The sequence below is a fragment of the Atractosteus spatula genome, chromosome 7 (genome assembly GCF_055471065.1).
Source record: "Atractosteus spatula isolate fAtrSpa1 chromosome 7, fAtrSpa1.hap1, whole genome shotgun sequence".
Classification (NCBI taxonomy): Eukaryota; Metazoa; Chordata; class Actinopteri; order Semionotiformes; family Lepisosteidae; genus Atractosteus; species Atractosteus spatula.
The window spans coordinates 26,767,983-26,791,543 of NC_142712.1; the positions used below are offsets into that span (position 1 = coordinate 26,767,983).

At 41.4% G+C, this 23,561-nt stretch overlaps 1 protein-coding gene across 2 annotated transcripts in view; it reads right to left on the bottom strand.

Moving 5' to 3' along the window:
* The window catches only part of LOC148830748 (ATP-binding cassette sub-family C member 1-like), a 291,300-nt gene that overhangs the window by 35,466 nt on the left and 232,273 nt on the right, over positions 1-23,561 (bottom strand). For both annotated transcript variants that reach the window (XM_088921193.1, XM_088921196.1), the window contains one exon: positions 5,514-5,708. In XM_088921193.1, coding sequence (XP_088777319.1) covers positions 5,514-5,708 — 195 coding nt within the window. The remainder of the gene's footprint in view (positions 1-5,513; positions 5,709-23,561) is intronic.

Genomic DNA, 23,561 nt, shown 5'->3' on the forward strand with positions numbered 1-23,561 from the left:
CGCCCCCACAAAAGCTTTAATATTTAAAACCCCATAAAAATGCTCTTCATCCAGTAGAACAAAAAGTATTTTAGAATTTGGTGGTGTGGGCCCTGTGTAAAATATTTCCAATCACCCTGGTCGTGGTACAAAATTTTAATGACCACCTTTAAATGTTTTTCAAAAGCGGTAATGTCTGACAAACTAATTTTCCGATTCTCTGGAAAACCCAACTCTTTGTGCATTCGTTTAGCGCCCTGTAACATTTCCCCATCGGTACAACCTTCATTCAACAAACCGTACACACTCCCGGCGAAACACAGATTACCGCCCGTGTAATGTAAGTCGATAAGGTGCGCTTTTTTCTGAGGAATTACCCGGCTGTACAGAACGGATTTAAATCTTCGGCGGGCACCCCCCTGCATATTCCTAACTATCGTCACCACTAATCGGAGGCTGTCATCGGTGAGAACCTCTGTGTGGCTCTGTAAGAGGTCTGAGATGTGGCTTAAAAAATCGGCAGCATTTAATTCTCCGGGGTGTCTCCTGCGTGAGAACAAGGGTTTGTTAAATCCACCCGCAGTCAAACGCAGCTGTACAAAATCATTCGCCCCGATGTTTGGAGAAAGTTCATCCAATATTCTCTGGACTGCACCATGCACAGCGTCTATAGCCTGTACATACGAGGTTTTTCTGTCGAGATTAACAAAACGAAATTCTTCGTGGTGCTCTGTTGCTCTAAAATTATTATAAGACCTGTTATAACTACGTATACGCTCCAGGAAAACTAAGGGGTCTCTATTCGCCCCTGCACCGCCACCAACCTGATTCAGATCGTTCAGTACAACCGGTTCTCGGTTACCGCCATCCTGTTCTGCTACAACACCCTCGGGCCTTAAGTTATTTATGAATGGATACACACAGTCACGACCACATTACGGAACAACTCCCCGGTAATTCCATTATAATAATTCAATATTGCCTAGTATACAAATATTATACAACGTTTTGTAACTATAGCTAACACGAGACATGCACCGTGACGTTGTAATTGTCTCACAATAAGCCAGATATACATACCGCTGAAATTCGTGGAGTCCTCGTCTTCGTCTATCAAGTCGAACAGTGTTAAGTCTGTAAATAGACTATCTTCAGACTGTTGTAATTGATCGGCGTGATCCATTCTGACGAGTTAGGCGATAACGTGAGACTGTAAGAATTGGAATCCAGCCAAAACTTCGCCTGTTAAACCGCTGGTACTTATACTCAATCGGATAAACATTCTCTTCTAAGAAACACACATGGCCCCCCCATAAAACCATTAATCTTAGGTATCGTTGGGGGTGCACGTACTGGTCTGTAGAAATTATTTTAAGAAACATTTTAGAAAACATTTTAGACCATTATAATGTTAAAATCTATATTATTTTAAGGCATACAACGGTGTCTAAATTTCATAGCTGTTAAAACGTGGCGAAAATGTGCCGCGGTGTCTTTGTTTGATTCACCAACAGACCGCTAAGAATATTATCAAGCAAAATGTTTTTTATTATGTATCTGTTCTTTATAGGGATGTGTTCACAAACCAAGCTTGACGTTTTGAGGTTTTATTTTTTCGCGCTGCGCTGTTAAGAACATTTTTGCGTGAAATACATGTGGTGCTTGTAAATTAGAAAACTTTACATGAATTTAAAATGTTTGTAAACTTTCCCTGGGGTTCCCCCCCCACTCTGCATTCCAGAGCCTTTAACTAACCCCCACACACCGCCCGTCTCCAATAACATCACAAATTATCTCTACTGGGAAACAATTTTAGAACTTTAGGACCAATCCGTTAAAGTATGAAGAACAACACCCCATCATTTGTTGCCTGTTAATACCTTAAAGACTTTTACGCTTGCGCTGTGTGGAAATTTATCTCAAACTTTCGAAAAAGCTGTCGCGAATGTGTTATTAAAAATAAACTGTGTCTAATTACGTTATTTTAAAAACTTTAAGACCAACCCCGCGTGTTTAAAATTTATTTTCTGGTGAAACACAACATTTGTGTTTGCGTTGTGTGTTAATACTTTAAAACTTATAAACTGATAAGTGAATACTTTTCGCTCTCGATAAATCAGGGGGGTCATCACAACCAATTGAAAAATGTCTTGTGTTATGTAGGCGTGTTACACCATTGGCGCATATTCTTAAACGCTCCAGCCTGACCGGGTCGCAGTGCGTGCTTGGAGCTGTCAGACACCGCGGAGCTGCTGAGATGGCTTCTTTGTGTGAAGAAACAACGGGGTCCGCTACTCTACAAAGTGAAGAGGTAGGCGGCTAAAATATTTTTTCTGATCGTGGAATTGTTGTATCGGTGCTTAGCGTATGTCATTTTAATACTTGGTCTTCTTTTTAGCAAAACCCGACCCCGCCCTCTGCGCCCTGTGACAGCGGCGGGGGTGTGATAGAATAAAGAGGATGTGGACGGGTCAATCTTCAGCCTACCGGCACAAGTGAATGTCTCGTGTCTATGCTTGTGTGTTCGCCCAAATGTTAATAAAGCTGATGCCCATGTCCCTAATGAGCCCGATGTTATGCCCCAGATTGTGAAAGCCGTAGTTTATTGCATCTTCAAACACTGTTTAAAGGGGGTCCTGGTTGCTGACTGTCCGGCCTGTTTGATTGACCATCCCGGGCAGCGGGGTCACACATGCCTGTCTGGCGGCTACGCAGATGGGTGTGAAGACGTGACGTTTGCCGCTTCAGAAATTTATAAGTCTCTCAGTTTAGCCCGAATTTTATCGGCTGTTCTGTACACTGCCCGGTGTCTGGGTTCGTACACCATTACAAATGACACTGAGCGGTGCATAAAACAGTTGCTAAAAAATATAATTGAGGACCGCTCCCCATACGAGCATGTACACGCCACCCTTGAACAGCTGGATGAAAAATTAGTAGACGTGACATTTGATGAGTTGCAAAAGAAACACTATTCTTATTTTTACAGATGCAAAAAAAAAGATCTATGTAAAATGTGAATACAGATTTCACTCTGTTTTACAGACCCGGGTGTGCCATCGTCCGAAGAATGAAGAATTTCGAATGTATACGTCTGAATTCTTACTAAGAGTGCTTTACACACTTCTCTCTACAAAGCTTGATATGCAAAACAAAGAGTCGAATGCTAATGTCCTTAAATTTGTTAAAGAGATAGATGTGTATGTCGAGAACTTGAGTGAAATTATTGCAGATCTGATGTTTTCAGATCAGAAAAGGAAGCCTGGGGGGTTCTACAGTGTGTATTCCAAAATACAGCGTGTTTTGCACAGAACCTGTGGTAACACCATCCCGCTGATTACGCAGGCAAATTTTTTTGCCCTGCTAGATCGGATCGCCCAGTGTGGATCGCATGGCTTTAGACACGGGGAGCGGAAGGGGGTTATGAATGCTTTTTCAGATGCCGCAAAGTTTCTCAGCAATGTGGGGGTGGTGGTTACGCGTACCGAACTAATTTTCCGCACCAACATTTAATTGTTGAATGCAAACAGGTGCCGGTAACGCATGTGTGCTGCGTTGTTTCAGTGTTTGAAAACCCCCTGTTGAAATAAAGCGGTTCACATTTCACATACTTGCAAACTGGAGTCTGTAACTTGTGTAAAAAGTGCTGCTGCGCTGTTTCTGTGTTTGAAAACCCCCTGTTGAAATAAAGCGGTTCACATTTCACATGGTGTTTGTCCTGCGAATTCTTTCCACGAGACTTTACGCAGTCAGTGTGTGTGTGTGTGTGCTTACACCCCTGCTGCTTTTGAGACACGGCTTGTGCAGTGTATAAGCAGCCTGGCCGGACAACCACTCGACCACCCGGCCGCGGCTGGCGCCGCTCAAACCCCGGGATCTCGCGGCCTGCACCAGACTCCCCGCACCGCCGTAACTACCCGATTTCCGAGGGTTATAATAGAGCGCACTCAACCCCGCGGCAGACATGGTCCCCTTCCAAACCAATACACACTTTCACACACCTAAAGCGAGGGATGTGCCGCCTTGGGGCTTTGGGACCCTGAGGCGCCGGACCGACCGGCCGGGGGGAGGCGGGAGTTCCGACCCACACCATTGGCTCCTGAGGGGGTGGGACATGCACAAATAACAACACGCCATTGGCTGGCAAGGGGGCGGGACAGCCAACCACCGCGGACGACCATTGGCTGGAAAAGGGGGCGTGGTACCTGTCAAAAGTTTGACGAAAGGTGTCGCTTTATACTACTCAGGCGGTGTACTATATAGTACAGTTTAAACTTTTTTTAACCAAGTTAAATTGTTGACTGATTACTGGCTGCAGACATTTGGATTAAGACAGAATATAGATTTTCTCAATTCGCATGTAAACCTGAAAGAGACACATCATGTTCACAATAAGCTATAATAGAGGACTATTTTTATGCATTCGGCTATATGAAAATCAATCTGAAAGTAATGCTCTGGTCGCGCTTTAAACCGCCTAGGTGCAGCTTGCTACATTACAGTGCTCATTAACACTACAAAAATGTTTCCAAAACGTCCACTTGTGATACTTTAGCTGCTTAGTTACAAAATTCCATATTAATATAACTATCAAGAGATGTTAAATCACTACAATATTTATCTTTTTACTATAACAGCACATGGTGCTCTTATTATGTATTCTTAAAAAAGGATAAAATGTTATAAGTTTTTATGAAGTACAGAATATAAGCTTAATAATGTTAGAACAAGCACGTTAAAACCAGAACCCACTGTGAGTTACCAAGTTAAAGACTTTGATGCATAAAATATTTATGCAGAATTAAATTATTTATGAAGAAGGTGGAAGGTTGTGCACTTTTGTACAACTGAGCAGTCTTGCTTTTATAAAATATACCGACTTTTTAATGTTTAATGTTTAACATGCTGTAATACACAGTTTAAAATTACTAAAAGAATAAAGAGTACACAACTTAAATTCTTAATTGGAAAAAGATTTTCGCTAAGCAGTGACCAGGATGCAAAATGGGGTGTTTTCTGGCAACAGCTCAAATGCTGTACATGAGACATTAAGCTTTATTAGCTCCACCAGGTGGTTTTACAACCAGATACTATTCCAGATACTATTATCCTATTTAAAAAAAAACATGCAGTATGTTGCACTGCGTCCACTGTTGTTTGAACACATCGTACCTCTCTCAATTTGAATGGCTGGATCTGTATGTATACACATTGGCCAGAATGGTGCAACAGCTGTTAAGATTGTGTCCTTGTAGCACTAAAGCACTGTATCCAAAACCCTTGGCTGACATCTGCATGGAGTTTGTGTTTCTCCCTTTATTCATGTGGGTTTCCTCTGGGAGATCCGGTTTCCTCCCACAGTTAATTGCGTTAAGTGTTAATTGACTGTTAATAGGTTAACTGACTTCTATGAAAAATGTCTGTGGCCTGAATGTGTGAGTTTGAGTCTGTGTGTACCCTGAGATGGACTGATGTCCCCATCCTTACTACAGATTATTTTGAAACAACACAATACTGTGGTAAGAAGTATTCACCTGTCCAAGTCCATGATAGTGTGCAGTCTGTGTGCTATGGTCAGGATGGTACAGTCAGCAAATTCCTTCCGTATGGTCTGCTGAACCAAGCTGTCTGTTTCAATGTCAATGGAAGCTGTAGCTTCATCCAGAACCAGGAGTTTTGACTTCCGCAGCAAGGCACGTGCTAGACAGACTAGCTGTCGCTGTCCAACACTGTAACAGTAGGAGACAAAACATGACCATAAGTTTTGTATGTTCTAAATTAGTGTCCCTACTCTGGACATCTTTTTTTTTGGAACTTAAACATACAGTATATGGCTGGTCTCAGTACTTTAAAGGAAACATACACACCAGTATTCCATTTCTCCCTAAACATTTTAAGCATCAAAGTCTTTAACTAACGTGATACCGGAGTCAACAAGCATACTTTTTAGAATTTGATTAAAAGGGAATATAATATGGAATCGCGTATCTAAAGAAATTAATAATGAAATAATTATATTCATGTACCGCAACACAAGAATAGTACACGCTGTACATTGTCTGTTGATAATGTTTCTGTAGTGCTTTTTCAGCACTCTCCATGTGACCTTGCCGGTGGCGCTGTGGGTTAGGTTCCTGACTCCCATGTCACACGGTCTGTGATCAAATCCCACTGGAACCATAACTTTTTTTTAACTAACATTTCTTTGAAAAAATGAAACCTTTCCCTTGGTCAGAGATTAAATAAAACCTCACTCGCACCAAACAAATTTATATTTCCAAATATCACAACATGATCGAATTTAAGTCATTTTAATAACAATGAATAGAAGTTTCTGCTTTGTGTAAGGATGGTATCAAAAAGTAATCTAAGTGGTGAGAAAGCTGTGCTCCTCAAAGCGCTTTACAGGATAAAAACAATAACAGCAATAGTGGCTGGGCAAACAAAATGAGATATAATGATGTGTTCTGGCTAAGACATTAACGAGTACAACCCCCCTCTCTGCGGGAGTGCTGGCTGTGACGAATTAAACCGGTTTCACAGGTATTTTCAAAGTAGAAGAGGGCGAGATTTCCAGCTTAATTTTCGTGTTAAATAATTTTTTTAAAATTAAAATTCATTCTATACAGCAATCGCATATTTGGGTACCGTTTCATAAAACCTTCATGCTTAAAATGTTTAGGGAGAAATGGAAGACTGATAATGGAATGGAATGAATGATAAGTGTCGCAGTTTAAATAATTTTCATAGTTAGAAATTATGAAACGCTCTGTTAAAAGCAAGAGAGTTTTTATGTCCGTTGCAGTAAAAGAAAATGCCTGACAAAGTAGGGCTTGGACAGATTCCAAGTGCATTTTTGCAATTTACGTTGCATTGTCCAATGTGCTGCTGTAATACAGTTTAAAATAAGTCTAAACTGTATCAGCTTTATGTATGGGTTGCAATCTAGAAAAAGTCAAAAACTGCACTCAAAATGCAATTTAGAGCTTTCTGGCAAGAGGAGACACCCAAATTGATAATGTAACATGCCACTGTTTGTGCATGAACAAACTTATACTGCTATTTTCCTTAGATACGCGATTAAAAAAAATAAAGTTTTTGAATCCCCGGCGGAACACATTTCATAAGAATCAGCGCTTTTATATATCGCCTTTAAAGGTGGCTTCTCAAAACGCTTTACAGGATAAAAACAACAATAACAGCAACAACAACAATATTGTATTTCATTGCACTTTGAAAACCAAGTAATAACTTAACTATATGTGCAAACGTTTTATGATATGTCGCTGTTGTGAATGTCTGTGGAGTGTATCTTATTTGCCTGTCTGTCCTGGCTCTCTCGCTCGCCCTCCCCCCTCTCTCCCTCAATTCAATTCAAGGTGCTTTATTAGCATGACAATCAGAGTGGGGTATTTACTTTGCTTTGAGATTCCACTTTTAAAGGTGATATATAAAATCAAGGCTTTAACTTGCTTTAACTCCACAAGTCTGAGTTCTCGTGTCTGTCCTATCCGAACCGAAAGTATTACAATATGTATCTTTATAGCAGGTGGTGTACAACTTTTTAGCATAGATTACACTTTTATAAAATGTATTTAAAAAATAAAAACGATTACAATCTAATCTTTCCACGTTTGATCCCAAGATCCCAAGAAAAATAAATCTAAACGGGGAGAAAGCTATGCTGAAAGTTTATTAAGATACTTAGAAGACAAAGATATCAATTTATGTTGCATTTGTCTGATTGTGAATCAAAAAACACATACATTTAAACACGCGTTTACGATTTAAATCAAAACGCGATTCAAATCAATATAAATGTTTATTTTGTAACGCATAGGTGACTATTCATTGTTATTAAAATGACTTAAATTCGATCATGTTGTGATATTTGGAAATATAAATTTGTTTGGTGCGAGTGAGGTTTTATTTAATCTCTGACCAAGGGAAACGTTTCATTTTTTCAAAGAAATGTTAGTTAAAAAATAAATTCATGGTTCCAGTGGGATTCAATCACAGACCATGTGACATGGGAGTCAGGAACCTAACCCACAGCGCCACCGGCAAGGTCACATGCAGAGTGCTGAAAAAGCACTACAGAAACATTATCAACAGACAATGTACAGCGTGTACTATTCTTGTGTTGCGGTACATGAATATAATTATATCGTTATTAATTTCTTTAGATACGCGATTCCATATTATATTCCCTTTTAATCAAATTCTAAAAAGTATGCTTGTTGACTCCGTTAGTTAAAGACTTCGATGCTTAAAATGTTAAGGGAGAAATGGAATACTGGTGTGTATTTTTTCTTTAAAGTACCCAGACCAGCCATATACTGTATGTTTATGTTCCAAAATTAATATCGTTTATGGCCTTCACACGCGTTACAGTATGCTCCTATTCTTTTTATGCTCAGCTACTAAGATTTCCCTTCAGTGGTAAAATTCCATATAAATATTCAATACCACAACGGGCACAGTAAAGACGTTTACTGTAAATCTTTCTATGACAGACCAACGGACCACGAGTGCCCCTGTCGGTCAACCAATCACGTACCGCGCGTCATCGTGCGTCACAATGCGCGACGCCATAGCCAATTACCTCCGGTACGTGTCTGTACCGCGCACTTTGAATGGCTGCATCTGTATGTGCAATACGATTTTTCTGCATACTGTTCTGTTCTAGTTTGTTCTTTGTGTGTCCTGGACTGTGAGTAACTCTTTTAGTGCACCCCTCACTGTACTGATTGTATTGTATGTATTGTATTATTATTATTATTGTATCATTTGTTACACTGTGGCTGTGTTGTCTGTGTTAAGCTGCTGTTGCACTGCAATTTCCCTCACGGGATCAATAAAGTATCTATCTATCTAAATAAATACTACATAGGTAGAATAATTTTGTGTGTTTTTTTTGTTGTCTGTAGCATAGTGCTTGTCACTTCTTTGATAATAAATATTTGTTTAACCAAGTGTGCCTGGATTATTCACTAAAGCTATGCCAGAGAATAAAGAATTCACATGCCTCTAATTATACCAACCGTTCTGGTATATTCTGGTGATACCATTAACAAGTTTGGGGTTATGAATAAATATTTTAATTACTGACTAAACCATTCGGTCAATTCCTGAAACTCACCATTTTCATAGCCTCCCCCACCTTTAAACAACACCAGCAATAATAATAATAATACCAGATTTAACAAACCCAATATCAGAACTGAAAACCCCAAGAGCAACAGAGTGCTGGCAATCATTTAGGTAAGATTTATGCAATCATTATGGTAAGAGTTAAACCATTTAAGAGCAATGTCAGAAACTCCAAACACAGGCTCAAGACATGAAAGTAAGATGTAATTGTTAGCAAAAGCAGAACTGAGGCCAACAAGAAGAAGGATAGGTAGAGAATAAGAATATAGGTTTACATACAGATGCAGCCACTCAGAATGTGTGTCATTTATTCCAAATGTGGCACCCATAACACAGCACATTACGGTATGTGATTCACTGGCCAAAGAAGATCAATAGGTGGCACTTGTGGTGTGTTAGATGTTAGTTTTTTAAAACTTTTTAATTAGTGATGAGAAGATTTACAAACAGAACACGTCCAAAACAGCAAAATAAATGTTTGCCTTCATTTTTGTTATATTGTGTTCATACATACTTATAGAAGAAACTGTTTACATTATGTCAGCAGATATGGGGGGTTATACAAGAAAATACAATTGTTTAATGAGAAACACAACAAACAACAAAATAGTCCACACAGAAATATTACTGTATATTCTCTGATAAACTGAAATCAGGTCTCAGTGGGGAGATAAAATGAATCCATGTTTCCCAGTATTTCCTAAACCTCTCTGCCTGTAACCTGAGAGAAAAAAGTAATCTTTTCCATTATATAGATTTCATTCACAACATTAACCCATTGTTCACGTGTTGGAGATTCTTTTATAAGCCATTTTCTTGTGATTGCTTTTTTACTGGCAGCTAGAAGAATCCCTTTTATGTATCTATCCTTTACTTCAATATGATCAAAGTCAAAATTACCCAAATACATAACAGAAAATTCAAATGGTATGTTCATGTTTACTATATTGTTAAGGGTTGTATGTATAGATTTCTGGTATTGTTGTATTTTTGGGCATGATCAGAATATGTATGAGTGAGTCACAACATGCTCTCCACATAACCTCCAACACTGTGAACTGCTGCCTTTTTGTTTAGCTTGAACTTTAGGGCTGATAAAAAATGGGTCAGATTCTTCCAACAAAAGTTTCTTTTGTTGTGATCTTGTACAGCCATGTTGAAATCTACATATGTTAATTCCACTAATCTAGAGAAATTGTTGTATTGATTTATTTTTCCCATTTTATTTTAATGTTAGTGGTAGTTTAAATAAAAATACACAACAGTATTCCACTTTCTTCATAAACATTTTATGCATCGAAGTCTTTCACTCGGTCACTTACTGTGGTTATTTTGGGAAAGTTATAATAATAATTATAATAAAAAACTTTATTTTATATAGCGCCTTTAAAGGTGGCTTCTCAAAGCGCTTTACAGAATGTCAACAACAATAAATAAAAAGAATAAATAAGATAAAATAATTACAATATACAGAGGAGACTGAGGATGGTGATACTAAGAAAAGCAGAGGGGTGAAGAATGGAACAGTTAAGTAAAGGCTTTTCTAAAGAAAAAGGTTTTGAGTCTGGATTTGAATGAGTTTAGAGAAGGTGACTCTCTGATATCCTTGGGCAGAGAGTTCCAGAGCTTGGGGGCATAACAGGAGAAGGCCCTGTCACCTATACAATGTAGATGGGCTTGGGGGACAGTAAGAAGACCAGAATTTGAAGAGCAAAGATTGCGAGGTGGGGAGTAGGGCGATAATAGTTTATCGCCGTTGATGTGGAAGTTTTGATGTGCTCGTTATGACTATTTTAAATCGATATACCCAATAAAAAGTTATAATGTTTTAACCTTTTGCTATGAATACTTGTGCTCATTATTACAGTAAAAAAACACATACTTTTTAGAATCCGCTTAATAGGGAATATAATATGGAATCACTTATCTAAAGAAATGAATAACAATATTAATTTAAGGATCTAAACATATTTACATAGCTCAAAGTATTAGTCCACTTTCTTTGTAAACATCTGCATCAGTATGACTCATTCACTTGTGGTTACTTGGAAACATTGTGCCTGCCCTTTTCATCTATAGCTTAAGCTGCTAAGCAGCTAGTTGGCACAATGGCCTCAGTGCGTGACTTACATTCTGGAAGCCAGGGTTTGAATCCTGCTCAAGGCATGAGTTTTCCTTTAACAAATAAACTGAACTATAAACGCTGAAACTGAACTATAATAATGTATCTGATATTTATTAACAATATTATTATTTATAACTAAAACTTTTAAACTGCTTGTATTTAAAAAATATTTTGTTCAGGGTGATGTCACTGTTTTCACAACCTTTGCTTTCTTATTAAAACACCTATTTTTGAGACAGGGTGTCCCAAACCTCTCTTTAGTTTGTGAAACTCCCTCTGTATTTCCTGTTTTCACACATATAAGAATATACTACATAGAAAGCTGTTCTATGCTCAATAGCTCTTTCACCACTCTACACATTATGTTAGATTTTTAAGCATCAGTCAAAGCATTCTGAAGTCTTTCAAAATCGTAAAAAATGTAATCAAATTGTGTAGGTGAGACTGCTGTTATGAGTTCGGTAATCGGGACCGAACCAGTGAGTGAACCCACTTGCAGGAGCAAACAAAACCAAGTCGTAATCCGAAAGAAAACCGTAACCGTAGGAACGAGCCGAGTGTCCAGGGGAAGCCAGAAATCCGAAGGGGAACGAGTACCGAAGCCGAAGCGAGATCCGAGGTCGTAGTCCGAAGAGCAATCCGAGAATCCAGGGGTAGCCAGTAATCCAAAACAGAGCGAAAGTAACCAATCCAAGCCGAGATCCGAAAAGCCGAAGTCCAAAGGGAAAAACCGCAAACCGAAAGCCAAGACGAACACAGAGTAGAAGAAGCGCAACCAGGAAGCTCGAAAGGGAAAACCAATACTGAGCAACGAGGTAGGGAAGGACAGGTGTTTAAGTAGGATGAGACGGGGGTGTGGTGGTGAATGGGAAAACTGATAGGTGAACTGATAGATAGGGGCTACGCCTACTTCTGCCTCCTCCGTTGCCGGGAGGCAGGGATCGTAACATTACCCCCCCCTCTACGGGCGGCTCCTGACGCCCTAACGGGACGATCCGGGAAGTTAAGGTGGAAGTCTTGGATGAGGTTGGGGTCCAGAATATCCTTCTCCGAGACCCACGAGCGCTCCTCCGGACCGTAGCCTTCCCAATCGACGAGATATTGTAGGGATCCACGAGACCATCGGGAATCCAGGATTTTATTGACCGTGTAAGCAGGGAGTCCATCAATTATTCGAGGCAGTGGGGTTTTTTTTTGCGGTTTAGACAGAATGGATCTGTGAAAGGGTTTAAGGAGGGAAACATGGAAAGTAGGGTGGATCCGAAGGGTAGGAGGCAAGGCCAGTCGGTAAGTCACAGGGGTGATCTGGGCGAGGACACGAAAAGGACCAATGTACCTGGGAGCAAGCTTGCCAGAAGGTTGCTTTAGAGGAAGGTTACGAGTAGATAACCAAACAAACTGACCGCGTCGAAGTCTGGGTGGGATACGACGGCGCCGATCAGTCACCTTCTTCCGCTGAGCTGAGGTGCGAAGAAGGGTGGCTTTGGCCTTCCTCCAGAAGGTCTTCAGGTTAGAGATGTAGTCCTGAACCGAAGGTACCTCTGTGTTGGGGTGGGAGTCAGGGATAAGAGGAGGCTGATAACCTAAAGCACACTTAAAGGGAGACATGCCGGTAGCTGTGGTATACAAAGAGTTGTGTGCATACTCTGCCCATGGGAGCAAGGACACCCAATTGTCATGGGTAGAGGAGATATAAGTCCGTAAATAGGTCAGCAGTTCCTGATTCATTCGTTCAGTCTGACCGTTGGCCTGAGGGTGATAAGCTGAGGTAAGTGAGACTGAGGCGCCCAGTGACTTACAGAAGGCCCTCCAAAATCGGGAGACAAACTGGGGGCCCCTATCAGAAACAATATCCTTAGGGATGCCATGCAGTCGGAAGATATGTTGTACAAACAATTCTGCTAGTTCTCGAGCTGTCGGTAAGGATGGTAGGGGAATAAAATGGGCAGATTTGGAAAAACGGTCTACCACCACCATAATAGTCGTGTGTCCATGGCTGGGTGGAAGGTCAGTAATAAAATCGACTGAGAGGTGGGTCCAAGGACGGTCCGGGATGGGTAGGGGTTGAAGAAGGCCCGCTGCCCTCATCCGGGAAGACTTCGTTTGGGAGCAGATAGAGCAGGCCTGGACATATTCCTTGACATCCTTGGCCATAGTTGGCCACCAGAAGTCTCTGGAGATGAAATCCAAGGTACGGTGGAATCCAGGGTGTCCGGCGAAGCGGGAGTCGTGTCCCCATTGTAAAACTGCCGATCTGACGGAATTAGAGACAAATAACTTGTCCTGAGGGCACTGAGGAGGTACCGTCTGTCCTACCAAGGCTCGTCGAACAATTACCTCAATGTCCCATCTTACAGCTGCCAGGAACTTACCAGACGGGATGATGGGTTCTGGAATCAATTCGGCCTCAGGGGGGTCGTGGATCCGTAAAAGGGCGTCTGCCTTGATGTTCTTGGAACCTGGAGTGTAGGTGATCAAGAAATTAAATCTGGAAAAAAAAAGGGACCACCTAGCCTGGCGAGGACAAAGACGTTTGGCCGACTGCAGATACTCCAGGTTTTTATGATCAGTGTAAATTAAAAAAGGGTGATGAGCACCCTCTAACCAGTGCCTCCATTCCTCCAATGCCAGCTTAATGGCCAAGAGCTCACGGTTACCGACGTCGTAGTTCATTTGGGCAGGTGATAGCTTCTTAGAGAAGAAGGCACAGGGATGAAGAATCTGTTTTTCTCCATGACGTTGGGAGAGAACAGCACCCACACCATGGCCAGAAGCATCCACTTCGACCACAAAGGGCAAAGTTGGATCAGGGTGTTTTAGGATGGGAGCTGTAGTGAACAGGTGTTTCAGACGCTGAAATGCTTCTTCGGCTTGAGGGGTCCATTTGCCTTGTTTAGGTCCTTTATGGGTCAAAGAGGTTATGGGAGTGACCACCGTGCTGAAATTTCGAATAAACTTCCTGTAAAAGTTAGCAAAGCCGAGAAATCGTTGAATGTGTTTTAGATTCTTGGGAGTGGGCCAATCAGTAATCGCCGAGACTTTACTCGAATCCATTTCCACCCCCTCCGGCGAGATGACGTACCCTAAAAAGTGAATCCTTGAAGCATGGAAGGTACACTTCTCTAGTTTGACATATAGCTTATTCTTAATGAGCCGGGAGAGTACTTCTCTGACATGGAGAACATGATCCTGGAAGGAGTCAGAAAAAATTAATATGTCATCTAGATAAACCAAGACAAATCTTTGTAGGAGATCCCGAAAAATGTCATTAATAAAAGATTGAAACACTGCTGGAGCATTAACCAAACCAAAGGGCATGACCAAATATTCGTAATGTCCATGGGTTGTCATAAACGCCGTCTTCCATTCATCCCCCTCCCGAATGCGGATTAGGTTATAGGCCCCTCGTAAATCCAGTTTTGTAAAGATCTTGGCTCCATGCACAGACTCAAGTGCTGCTGGAATTAGAGGCAAAGGGTACCGATTCTTGATGGTGATCTCATTGAGGCCACGATAGTCAATGCAGGGACGGAGCCCACCATCCTTCTTCTCCACAAAAAAAAAACTGGCACATGCTGGTGAAGTGGATGGACGTATAAGCCCAGCCTTCAGAGAATCTTGTATATAGACTTTCAGGGCCTCAGACTCAGAATTGGAGAGTGGAAAAATACGACCTTTGGGAGGGATAGTACCAGGCAAAAGGTCAATGGCACAATCGTAAGGTCGATGAGGGGGGAGGGCCAAGGCCTCCTGCTCATTAAAGGCTTCTTGTAGATCAGAGTATTGAGGGGGTATGGTAGGAACCCCTGAAGGGGACGTCGCCATGAGTGCAATCTTCACAGGTAGGCGACAGCATTTTCTAACACATCTGGGTCCCCAAGCTACTATCTCTTTACGGGACCAAGAAATGTGTGGGTCATGCTGCTGTAGCCAAGGAAAGCCTAGCACCAGAGGATGTGTTGGGGTCTCAAGGAGATAAAACCAGATGTCTTCCACATGGGTGGCGCCTATCTGCAGGCTTATAATTTCCGTTTGCCACCTAATAAGTCCTGGAGATACGGGGGAGCCATCAATAGACTGGACACGAAGAGGTTTAGACACCAGGGTCAAGGGTAGTTTCCAAGCTCGAGCGACGGCGGCGTCTATAAAGTTACCCGCCGCCCCTGAGTCTATAAAAGCAAGAAGAGGTCTCCTTTCATTACCCCAGAATAGTGTGGAAAAAATAAAAAATCCTGAGGAAAGGTGAGGGAATTGAGTATTCTCACTCACCTTAGGATTCTGAGAAGGTGGGCGGCACTTCAAAGATGAGTAAGCAGCAGGGCAGGCCGCTTTAAAGTGTCCAAATTTCCCACAGTACAGGCAGCGACCCTCTCTTTGGCGCCTCTCACGTTCTTCAGGGGTTACCCGGGTGCGGGCTATTTCCAAAGGTTGTTCTGAGTCGGCAGATCTGAAAGATGATATCCGAGGAGCCTCTAGTATAGGGGACCGAGATCTCTCAGCACTCCTATGACGAATTCTGAGTTCTAATTGCAGTACCTGTGAAATAACTTCCTCCAAGGTATTGCCCAATGGCGGCATATTTACCAGATGGTCCTTAATTTCTTCACTGAGTCCTTGACGGAAAAAAAAATAAGGACCTCATCGTCCCAGTGAGTCTCTGCTGCTGCTACTTGAAAATCAATAGCATAATCATGTACAGACCGACGCCCTTGGTGGATGGAGGAGAGGCGGAAGGCAGAGTCTTGGCCAACTATGGGATGACAAAAAACCCCCTTAAATTTTTCTAAAAAAAAAATCATAATCCTGAATTTCAGGAGCCCTGCGATTCAACAGAGCAATAGCCCATTCCAAAGCGCGGCCGGTTAGCCGTGAAACTATGAAGGCGATCTTGTCCTGAGGAGAAAAAAAAGTCTCCGGGTGAAGCCTGAGAACCAGCGTACACTGTGCTAAGAAGCCCCGACATTTCGTAGGGTTGCCGTCAAACCTGTCAGGTGGAATTAGTGGAAGAGGCCGAGGAGCAGGTGTAGGAGCTGGCGGGGGCGGAGCCGAAGCGGCAGCTCCAGCGTTGCTTCCTCGATTGCCGATGGGCGGCATAGCAGACAGGTGCGCAGAGATCTGTTGGACAGAAGCCTGGAGCTGGAGTAAGGCTTGTCCGTGCTGATCCAAAGCCGAGCGAATCTCCTCTTGCTCCGCTGGGTCCATGTTAAACGGCTCAGTATTCTGTTATGAGTTCGGTAATCGGGACCGAACCAGTGAGTGAACCCACTTGCAGGAGCAAACAAAACCAAGTCGTAATCCGAAAGAAAACCGTAACCGTAGGAACGAGCCGAGTGTCCAGGGGAAGCCAGAAATCCGAAGGGGAACGAGTACCGAAGCCGAAGCGAGATCCGAGGTCGTAGTCCGAAGAGCAATCCGAGAATCCAGGGGTAGCCAGTAATCCAAAACAGAGCGAAAGTAACCAATCCAAGCCGAGATCCGAAAAGCCGAAGTCCAAAGGGAAAAACCGCAAACCGAAAGCCAAGACGAACACAGAGTAGAAGAAGCGCAACCAGGAAGCTTGAAAGGGAAAACCAATACTGAGCAACGAGGTAGGGAAGGACAGGTGTTTAAGTAGGATGAGATGGGGGTGTGGTGGTGAATGGGAAAACTGATAGGTGAACTGATAGATAGGGGCTACGCCTACTTCTGCCTCCTCCGTTGCCGGGAGGCAGGGATCGTAACAACTGCTATCTGTCCTGGATAAAGCGGTTAGAAAACAGATAGACTGGTAGATTTACACTTGTAAAAACGTTCCAGTTTTAATGCAATATTGGAAGATATTAATAATAATATTAATAATGTATGACTTTGGACAATCTGTAAGCTGAAGAGTTATATCGGAGACACAATGAGTCTTTTCCTTTCAGCTTGAAATTAATTTTTACGTATTCCACTGCAGCCACTTTATGTAAGGCAGCTCCATACTTCTAGTATGCTTGGGGGATGGGGATTAAAAACATTCTCATAGCGGGGTATTGGGGTCCCCACCCTCCTGGACAGACAAAGATGATAAGAGTGTTAAAAATTCAAAGGGGTGCCTGTCTATGGCAGAGTAATTTTTAAATTACTGAGAGGCTATGAACAGTAGCAGCACCTGTGTTGATGTTAGTCATTTTATTATAATAATAATGACAATATAACAAATCGAATTCCAAAAAAGATTAACTATTTTAACTATTTTAGCTTAATATGGCAAATATAAAGTCAAACCAGTCAGGATCTCTGAGTGTAGGAAAACATTTCGCATAAAAACCGTGAAAGAAGCAGACCTTAAAGTTAGATTGGTTATCTGCGTAGATGTCCAAACAGTTCAATTAAATAAGCTGCAATACAGTCATGCAGACAGATTTTAAATTCTGCAAGCAAAATCAGCTCTTAAAGGTTTGTCAAAATCAGATTCTTTGAAATCAGTACACACTTTCTCAAAAGATACCGTACCCATTTCTCTCATCCAAAAAAATGTCTGATTTTTTTTTATTTCGGAACCTTGGATAGTATGCCTCAGGGATTCATAGTGTAATCCAAATAAAAGAGCTGCTGAACACACCGTAATCTTGACATGCAGGTCTGAAGTAGAGTTAACAGCTACTGTTTTAAAAGGTTTTGGATTTGTGTAAAAGATTAAGCTTTTAAAGTCATGAAAGGCGTATGTGACGTATGTGGCAAGGTATACAGGCCATCACAGACTACAAGAGGAAGAACATCTGTGCACCTGCCCATGATGCCTCCCTGCCTAACGAGCTCAACACCTTCTATGCTCGGTTTGAAGCCAACAACACAGAACCAGTCATCAGAACTGCATCCTCTGCAGCTGACCAGCTGCTCTCACTGTCTGCAGATGAGGTGAGGAGATCTCTGCTAAAAGTGAACACACGCAAGGCTGCAGGACCCGACGGCATACCCAGTCGCGTCCTCAGAGCCTGCACCAATCAACTGGCGGGTGTATTCACAAACATTTTCAACATGTCTCTGGCCCAAGCCGTAGTCCCCACCTGCTTCAAGACAACCACCATCATCCCAATACCAAAGAAAACCACAGTGACACTAACACCTGTCATCATGAAGTGCTTCGAGAGGCTGGTCATGAAGCACATTAAGGACAACATTCCAAACACACTGGACCCGTACCAGTTTGCCTACCGGTCCAACAGATCCATGGATGACGCAATCTCCATTGCCATACACACTGCCGTATCCCACCTGGACCAAAAGAACACATATGCAAGACTACTATTCATCGACTTCAGCTCAGCTTTTAACACTATCATCCCAAAGAAACTAGTCAAGAAACTCAGTGCACTGGGTCTCAACACCACCCTCTACAACTGGATTCGGGACTTTCTGATAGGCAGACCTCAGGCTGTCAGGCTTGGAAACCACACCTCCGGCACACTAACTCTGAACACTGGGGTCCCCCAGGGGTGTGTGCTTAGTCCATTGCTCTACTCCCTCTATACCCACGACTGTAAGGCCAAACACAACACCAACTCCATCATCAAGTTTGCCGATGACACCACAGTTGTAGGTCTGATCACAGACAATGATGAGAGGGCCTACAGGGAGGAGGTCAATCTCCTTACAATGTGGTGTGATGACAACAACCTCACCCTCAACATCAGCAAAACCAAGGAGCTGATCGTTGATTTCAGGAAACTGCAAACCGGACATGCCCCTATCCACATCAACAGGACTGAAGTGGAAAGGGTCAGTAACTTTAAATTCCTTGGTGTCCATATCACCGAGGACCTCACATGGTCTCTCAACGCCACCTCTCTGATCAAGAAAGCACAACAGCGCCTGTACTTCCTAAGACGGTTGAAGAAGGCTAAGATATGTCCCCAGATCCTCACTAACATTTACAGATGCACTACAGAAAGCACACTGACAGGCTGCATCACAGTGTGGTATGGCAACTGCAGTACTGCAGCGGGTGGTGAAAACTGCCCAGTCCATCACTGGGGTTGCCCTCCCATCTATACAGGACATTTATGACAGACGGTGCTTGAGGAAAGCTCTAAGCATCATCAAAGACCCGACACACCCCAGCTACAGACTGTATGATCCGCTACCATCTGGAAAACGGTACCGGAGCATTCGGGTCTGGACTACCAGACTCAGAAACACTTTTTACCCCCGCACTATCTAACTATTAAACTCCCAGCCTCTCTCACTCTCACCTCTGATCTGAACCTCACAGTGCCTTCTTTCTTACCAAAAACCCAAACACACATTGAAAATCTATCTCTACCATACGTGTCAAAAGCTCACTCCCCATAATTTCTATCCCTTTATTTCATTCTGTTGATGCATGTTTTTGCACATAACCTGTTACCTTTTTGTTGTTTTGCACATTGCCTGTTGTTGTTTTTGCACATCGCCTGTTGTTGTTTTTTGCACACTGCCTGTTGTCTCTGTCTTTCGTTATACAATTGTATTGTTGTTGTTTTTTTTCTTTGTACTACTTATGTCCGAGAGCTAGCTAAATAGCATTTCGTTATACCATATACCTGTATATGAGTATAATGACAATAAACTTGAACTTGAACTTGAAATGTCTAAGTTAGGTAGGAACATGCCATTGTTCCCTATTTTGGATTTTCTTTAAAAAATGTTAAAAAAAATCTGCTTCCCACTTTCACCTTTCCATAACTATAGTGGGGATGTAGCATATTTAGGGGCTTGTTCAAGATCTTTGACTTATATTGTTAATTTATATTGTTAAATATATATTTATATTTTGTTCCTATGATTCACGTGTGCTGCACTTTGGGTCATTTTAATTTGTAGTGGGGTCCTTTGTATTACAGGTATTATGGTGCTGCAGTTTGTGTTATGGGTAATTGTGGTGGCAGTTTAGCAGATTTTATTCTGTGCTGGGCTTTGGAGCAGTACAAGTAATGTCACAAGGCAGACAGCGAGTTTTAGCTTCTCGATTTACTGGGGATGTATCATATGTTAAACTAAGGAAGGCATACAACTCCCATGGCCCCTGAAAGACAAATGTAATAAAGGTGATAAAAATCCACTCAAATGAGTGCAGTGTGTTAAAACACAAACTCTAACAGAGCTGCTTGTGAGAGCAAGGTGACTTTCTGCTCAGTTACTGTACATAAGATCAAAAGTACAGTCAGATAGATTTTAAATTCTTTAAGCAACATTACGTGATTTCATATTATATTCCCCATTAATCAAATTCTAAAAGTATACTTTTGTTTACTCCGATAAAGAGCGTATTCGCAGAAAAGGTTAAAACATAACTTTTACAAAGAATATAAACTTAATATGTCAGGTGGGTAGCTGTGTCAGCATGCATAGGCTGCAAAGAAATAGGTTTATTCCATGCTGAAAAGAGAAGAAAGAAAACCTCACACCTGAAGAAGGCTCCATGGCCGAAATGTTGTGTTTTCTTTCTTCTCTTTTCAGCATGGATTAAACCTATTACATAATTATGCGTACTACAGTGCTCACTCATTAGAGATTCTCATTAGAGAATCCCATAGTGTCATGTCCTATCAACATTACCCAGTGGCTGAAACTATGCTAACGCAATCAATATAAATGGTTCTCTACAGTTCCCAGTGGCAATAACCGAGGTAAAGCACAACATTTTATGTATTTCCTACAGTGTCCATTGGTATTAACTATGATAAAAAAACAGAATATCATGTCTTCAATATAGTGACAAATGTGTGTGGTAAAGCACAGGTGATGTAATGTGTTACCTACACTGCCCAGCGTCTAAAATAAGGAATATAATGTCATGTGCTAACTATAGTGTCCATTGACTATGGTACAGCAAAAATGTCATATTATATGTCATAATATAAATATTAAATGAAATATGAAACCCAATTGTGGAAGACCGAGTCAAAAGGTCAGGACAGTGACTATGCGCGGGAAAGGTTTTCTGTTCGCACCTAAGACCACTGTCTTAGGTGCAAACTAAAGCCTGTGATTCCTCACACCCATTCAACCAGAGAGAAATGAAACAGATTGTAGGATGCCAAATGGCATCCCCCTGTCCTGTTTGTTTGACTTCTGACACTGCCCCTTTCCCTGTATGTTCTTTTGATATGTTAAAGTCTTGCCTACTTTTAATGTATAAAAAAGAAAGTATAACTTCAGTCCAGTGAGCATGTCTTGAGTGCTAGGGGAAACCCTATCTCGGTGATGTGCTCCCCTTCAGCTGATTGTATTAAAGATCTCTGTTTGACAATCTCCTAACCTGAGTGAAGACTGAGTTTTCTTCGACACAATGGAAGAATGATGAAGGATAGAAAATCATGGCTCAGTGCATAGAGCATTGGTCACTGTATAGTGACTATAGCAAAGCAGATTACTATATATCATGTTTTCATTTCAGTACACAGTAACTTTGCTAAATAACACAATGTCATGTTTTCACTATGCTACCCAGTAACTACAGTACAGCACAGACTGACGTGTGTATTACGGTTCTTATTATCTTCGGTATAACACAAAGTGTTCACTACAGCAAAACAGAATCCCAAGTACTGTAGGTATTATAATCACAAGCTGTTGTGTTCTGTACTCATTACAATACTCAGGAACTAAGTGACTAAGGAAACACACAGGGTGTCATGTACTCCAGCCAGCAGCCATATCACCCTGCAACTCACAACTGGCAGCCCACTGAAGCTAAGCAGGTGTGAGCCTGTTCAGTACCTGGATGGGAGACCTCCTGGGAAAAACTAAGGTTGCTGCTGGAAAAGGCGTTAGTGGGGCCAGCAGGGGGTGCTCACCCTGCAGTACATGTGGGTCCTAATGCCCCAGTATAGTGACGGGGACACTATACTGTAAACAGGTGCCATCCTTCGGATGAGACATAAAACCGAGGTCCTGACTCTCTGTGGTCATTAAAAATCCCAGGGCGTTTCTCGTAAAGAGTAGGGGTGTAACCCCGGTGTAATTTCCCATTGGCCCTTACCAATCATGGCCTCCTAATAATCCCCATCTATGCATTGGCTTTATTACTCTGCTCTCCTCCCCACTGATAGCTGATGTGTGGTGAGCGTTCTGGTGCACTATGGCTGCCGTTGCATCATCCAGGTGGATGCTGCACATTGGTGGTGGAGGGGAGTCCCCATTATCTGTAAAGCGCTTTGAGTGGAGTGTCCAGAAAAGCGCTATATAAGTGTAAGCAATTATTATTATTCCCAGTGATAATAATTATGGTAAAAAACAGATGATCATGGGTTCTCTATGCTGTTCATTGGCAGGAACTATGGTAAAGTACACATGATATGTTTAAATAGTGTAAAATGAACATGATACAGCACAAAATGTCACATGTTCTATACAATGCCTATAATAATATAATAATAAATTAATAAAATTTATTATTAAAAATAATAAAATGTCAAAAATGTGTACATAACATTTACTATTTTATTTTTAAAAAACAAGTCTTTATTTGTTAAAATAAAAATGTGTGCCCTAAGGGGGAATCAAAGACTGACCTCTGGGTTGCCAGGAATGCACTAAATCCACTGTACCAAAGTACCACTTAAAAACACTGTTGAAACAGACAGATTAAAATGTTTCCAATTTAAGCACGAGTAGATGAGTCAAAGAAATTGATGCAGATCTTTACAAAGAAGTGGGTTACGGTAATACTACTGTACTACTATGATAATGATACTAATATGAATATATAATATATATTATTAGCTTCTTTAGATATGCGATTCCATATTACACTCCCTATTACGTGGATTCTAAAAAGTATGTTTTTTACTGCAGTAACATATTCATATTCAAGTATTCATAGAAAAGGTTAAAACATTATAGCTTTTTATAAAGTATATTAACTTAATCAGAATAGGCACGTCACAACTATTCTAAAATAACTACAGTAAGTGACTGAAAAGTGACTATATAGTCAATATAGTACCCATGATATTTGCTATTTTAGTTTTTCAAAGAAATATTTATTTGTTAAAAGATAACTTATGGCGACAGCTGGATTCCAACACCCGCCCTCAGCCTTATAAGTCAGTTACTTAAGCCATCATACCACAGACGCAGTCACATGACAAGCAGTGAAACACTCATATACATATCAATAGAAAGCCTTATACTACTGTTTGTGCTACAGTACATGAATACAATTATATCGTTATTAATTTCTTTAGAAACGAGATTCCATATTATATATTAATTCCCATTAATCAGATTCTAAACGTATGCTTTTGTTTACTCCAATAATGAGCGTATTCGCAGAAAAGCTTAAAACTATCACTTT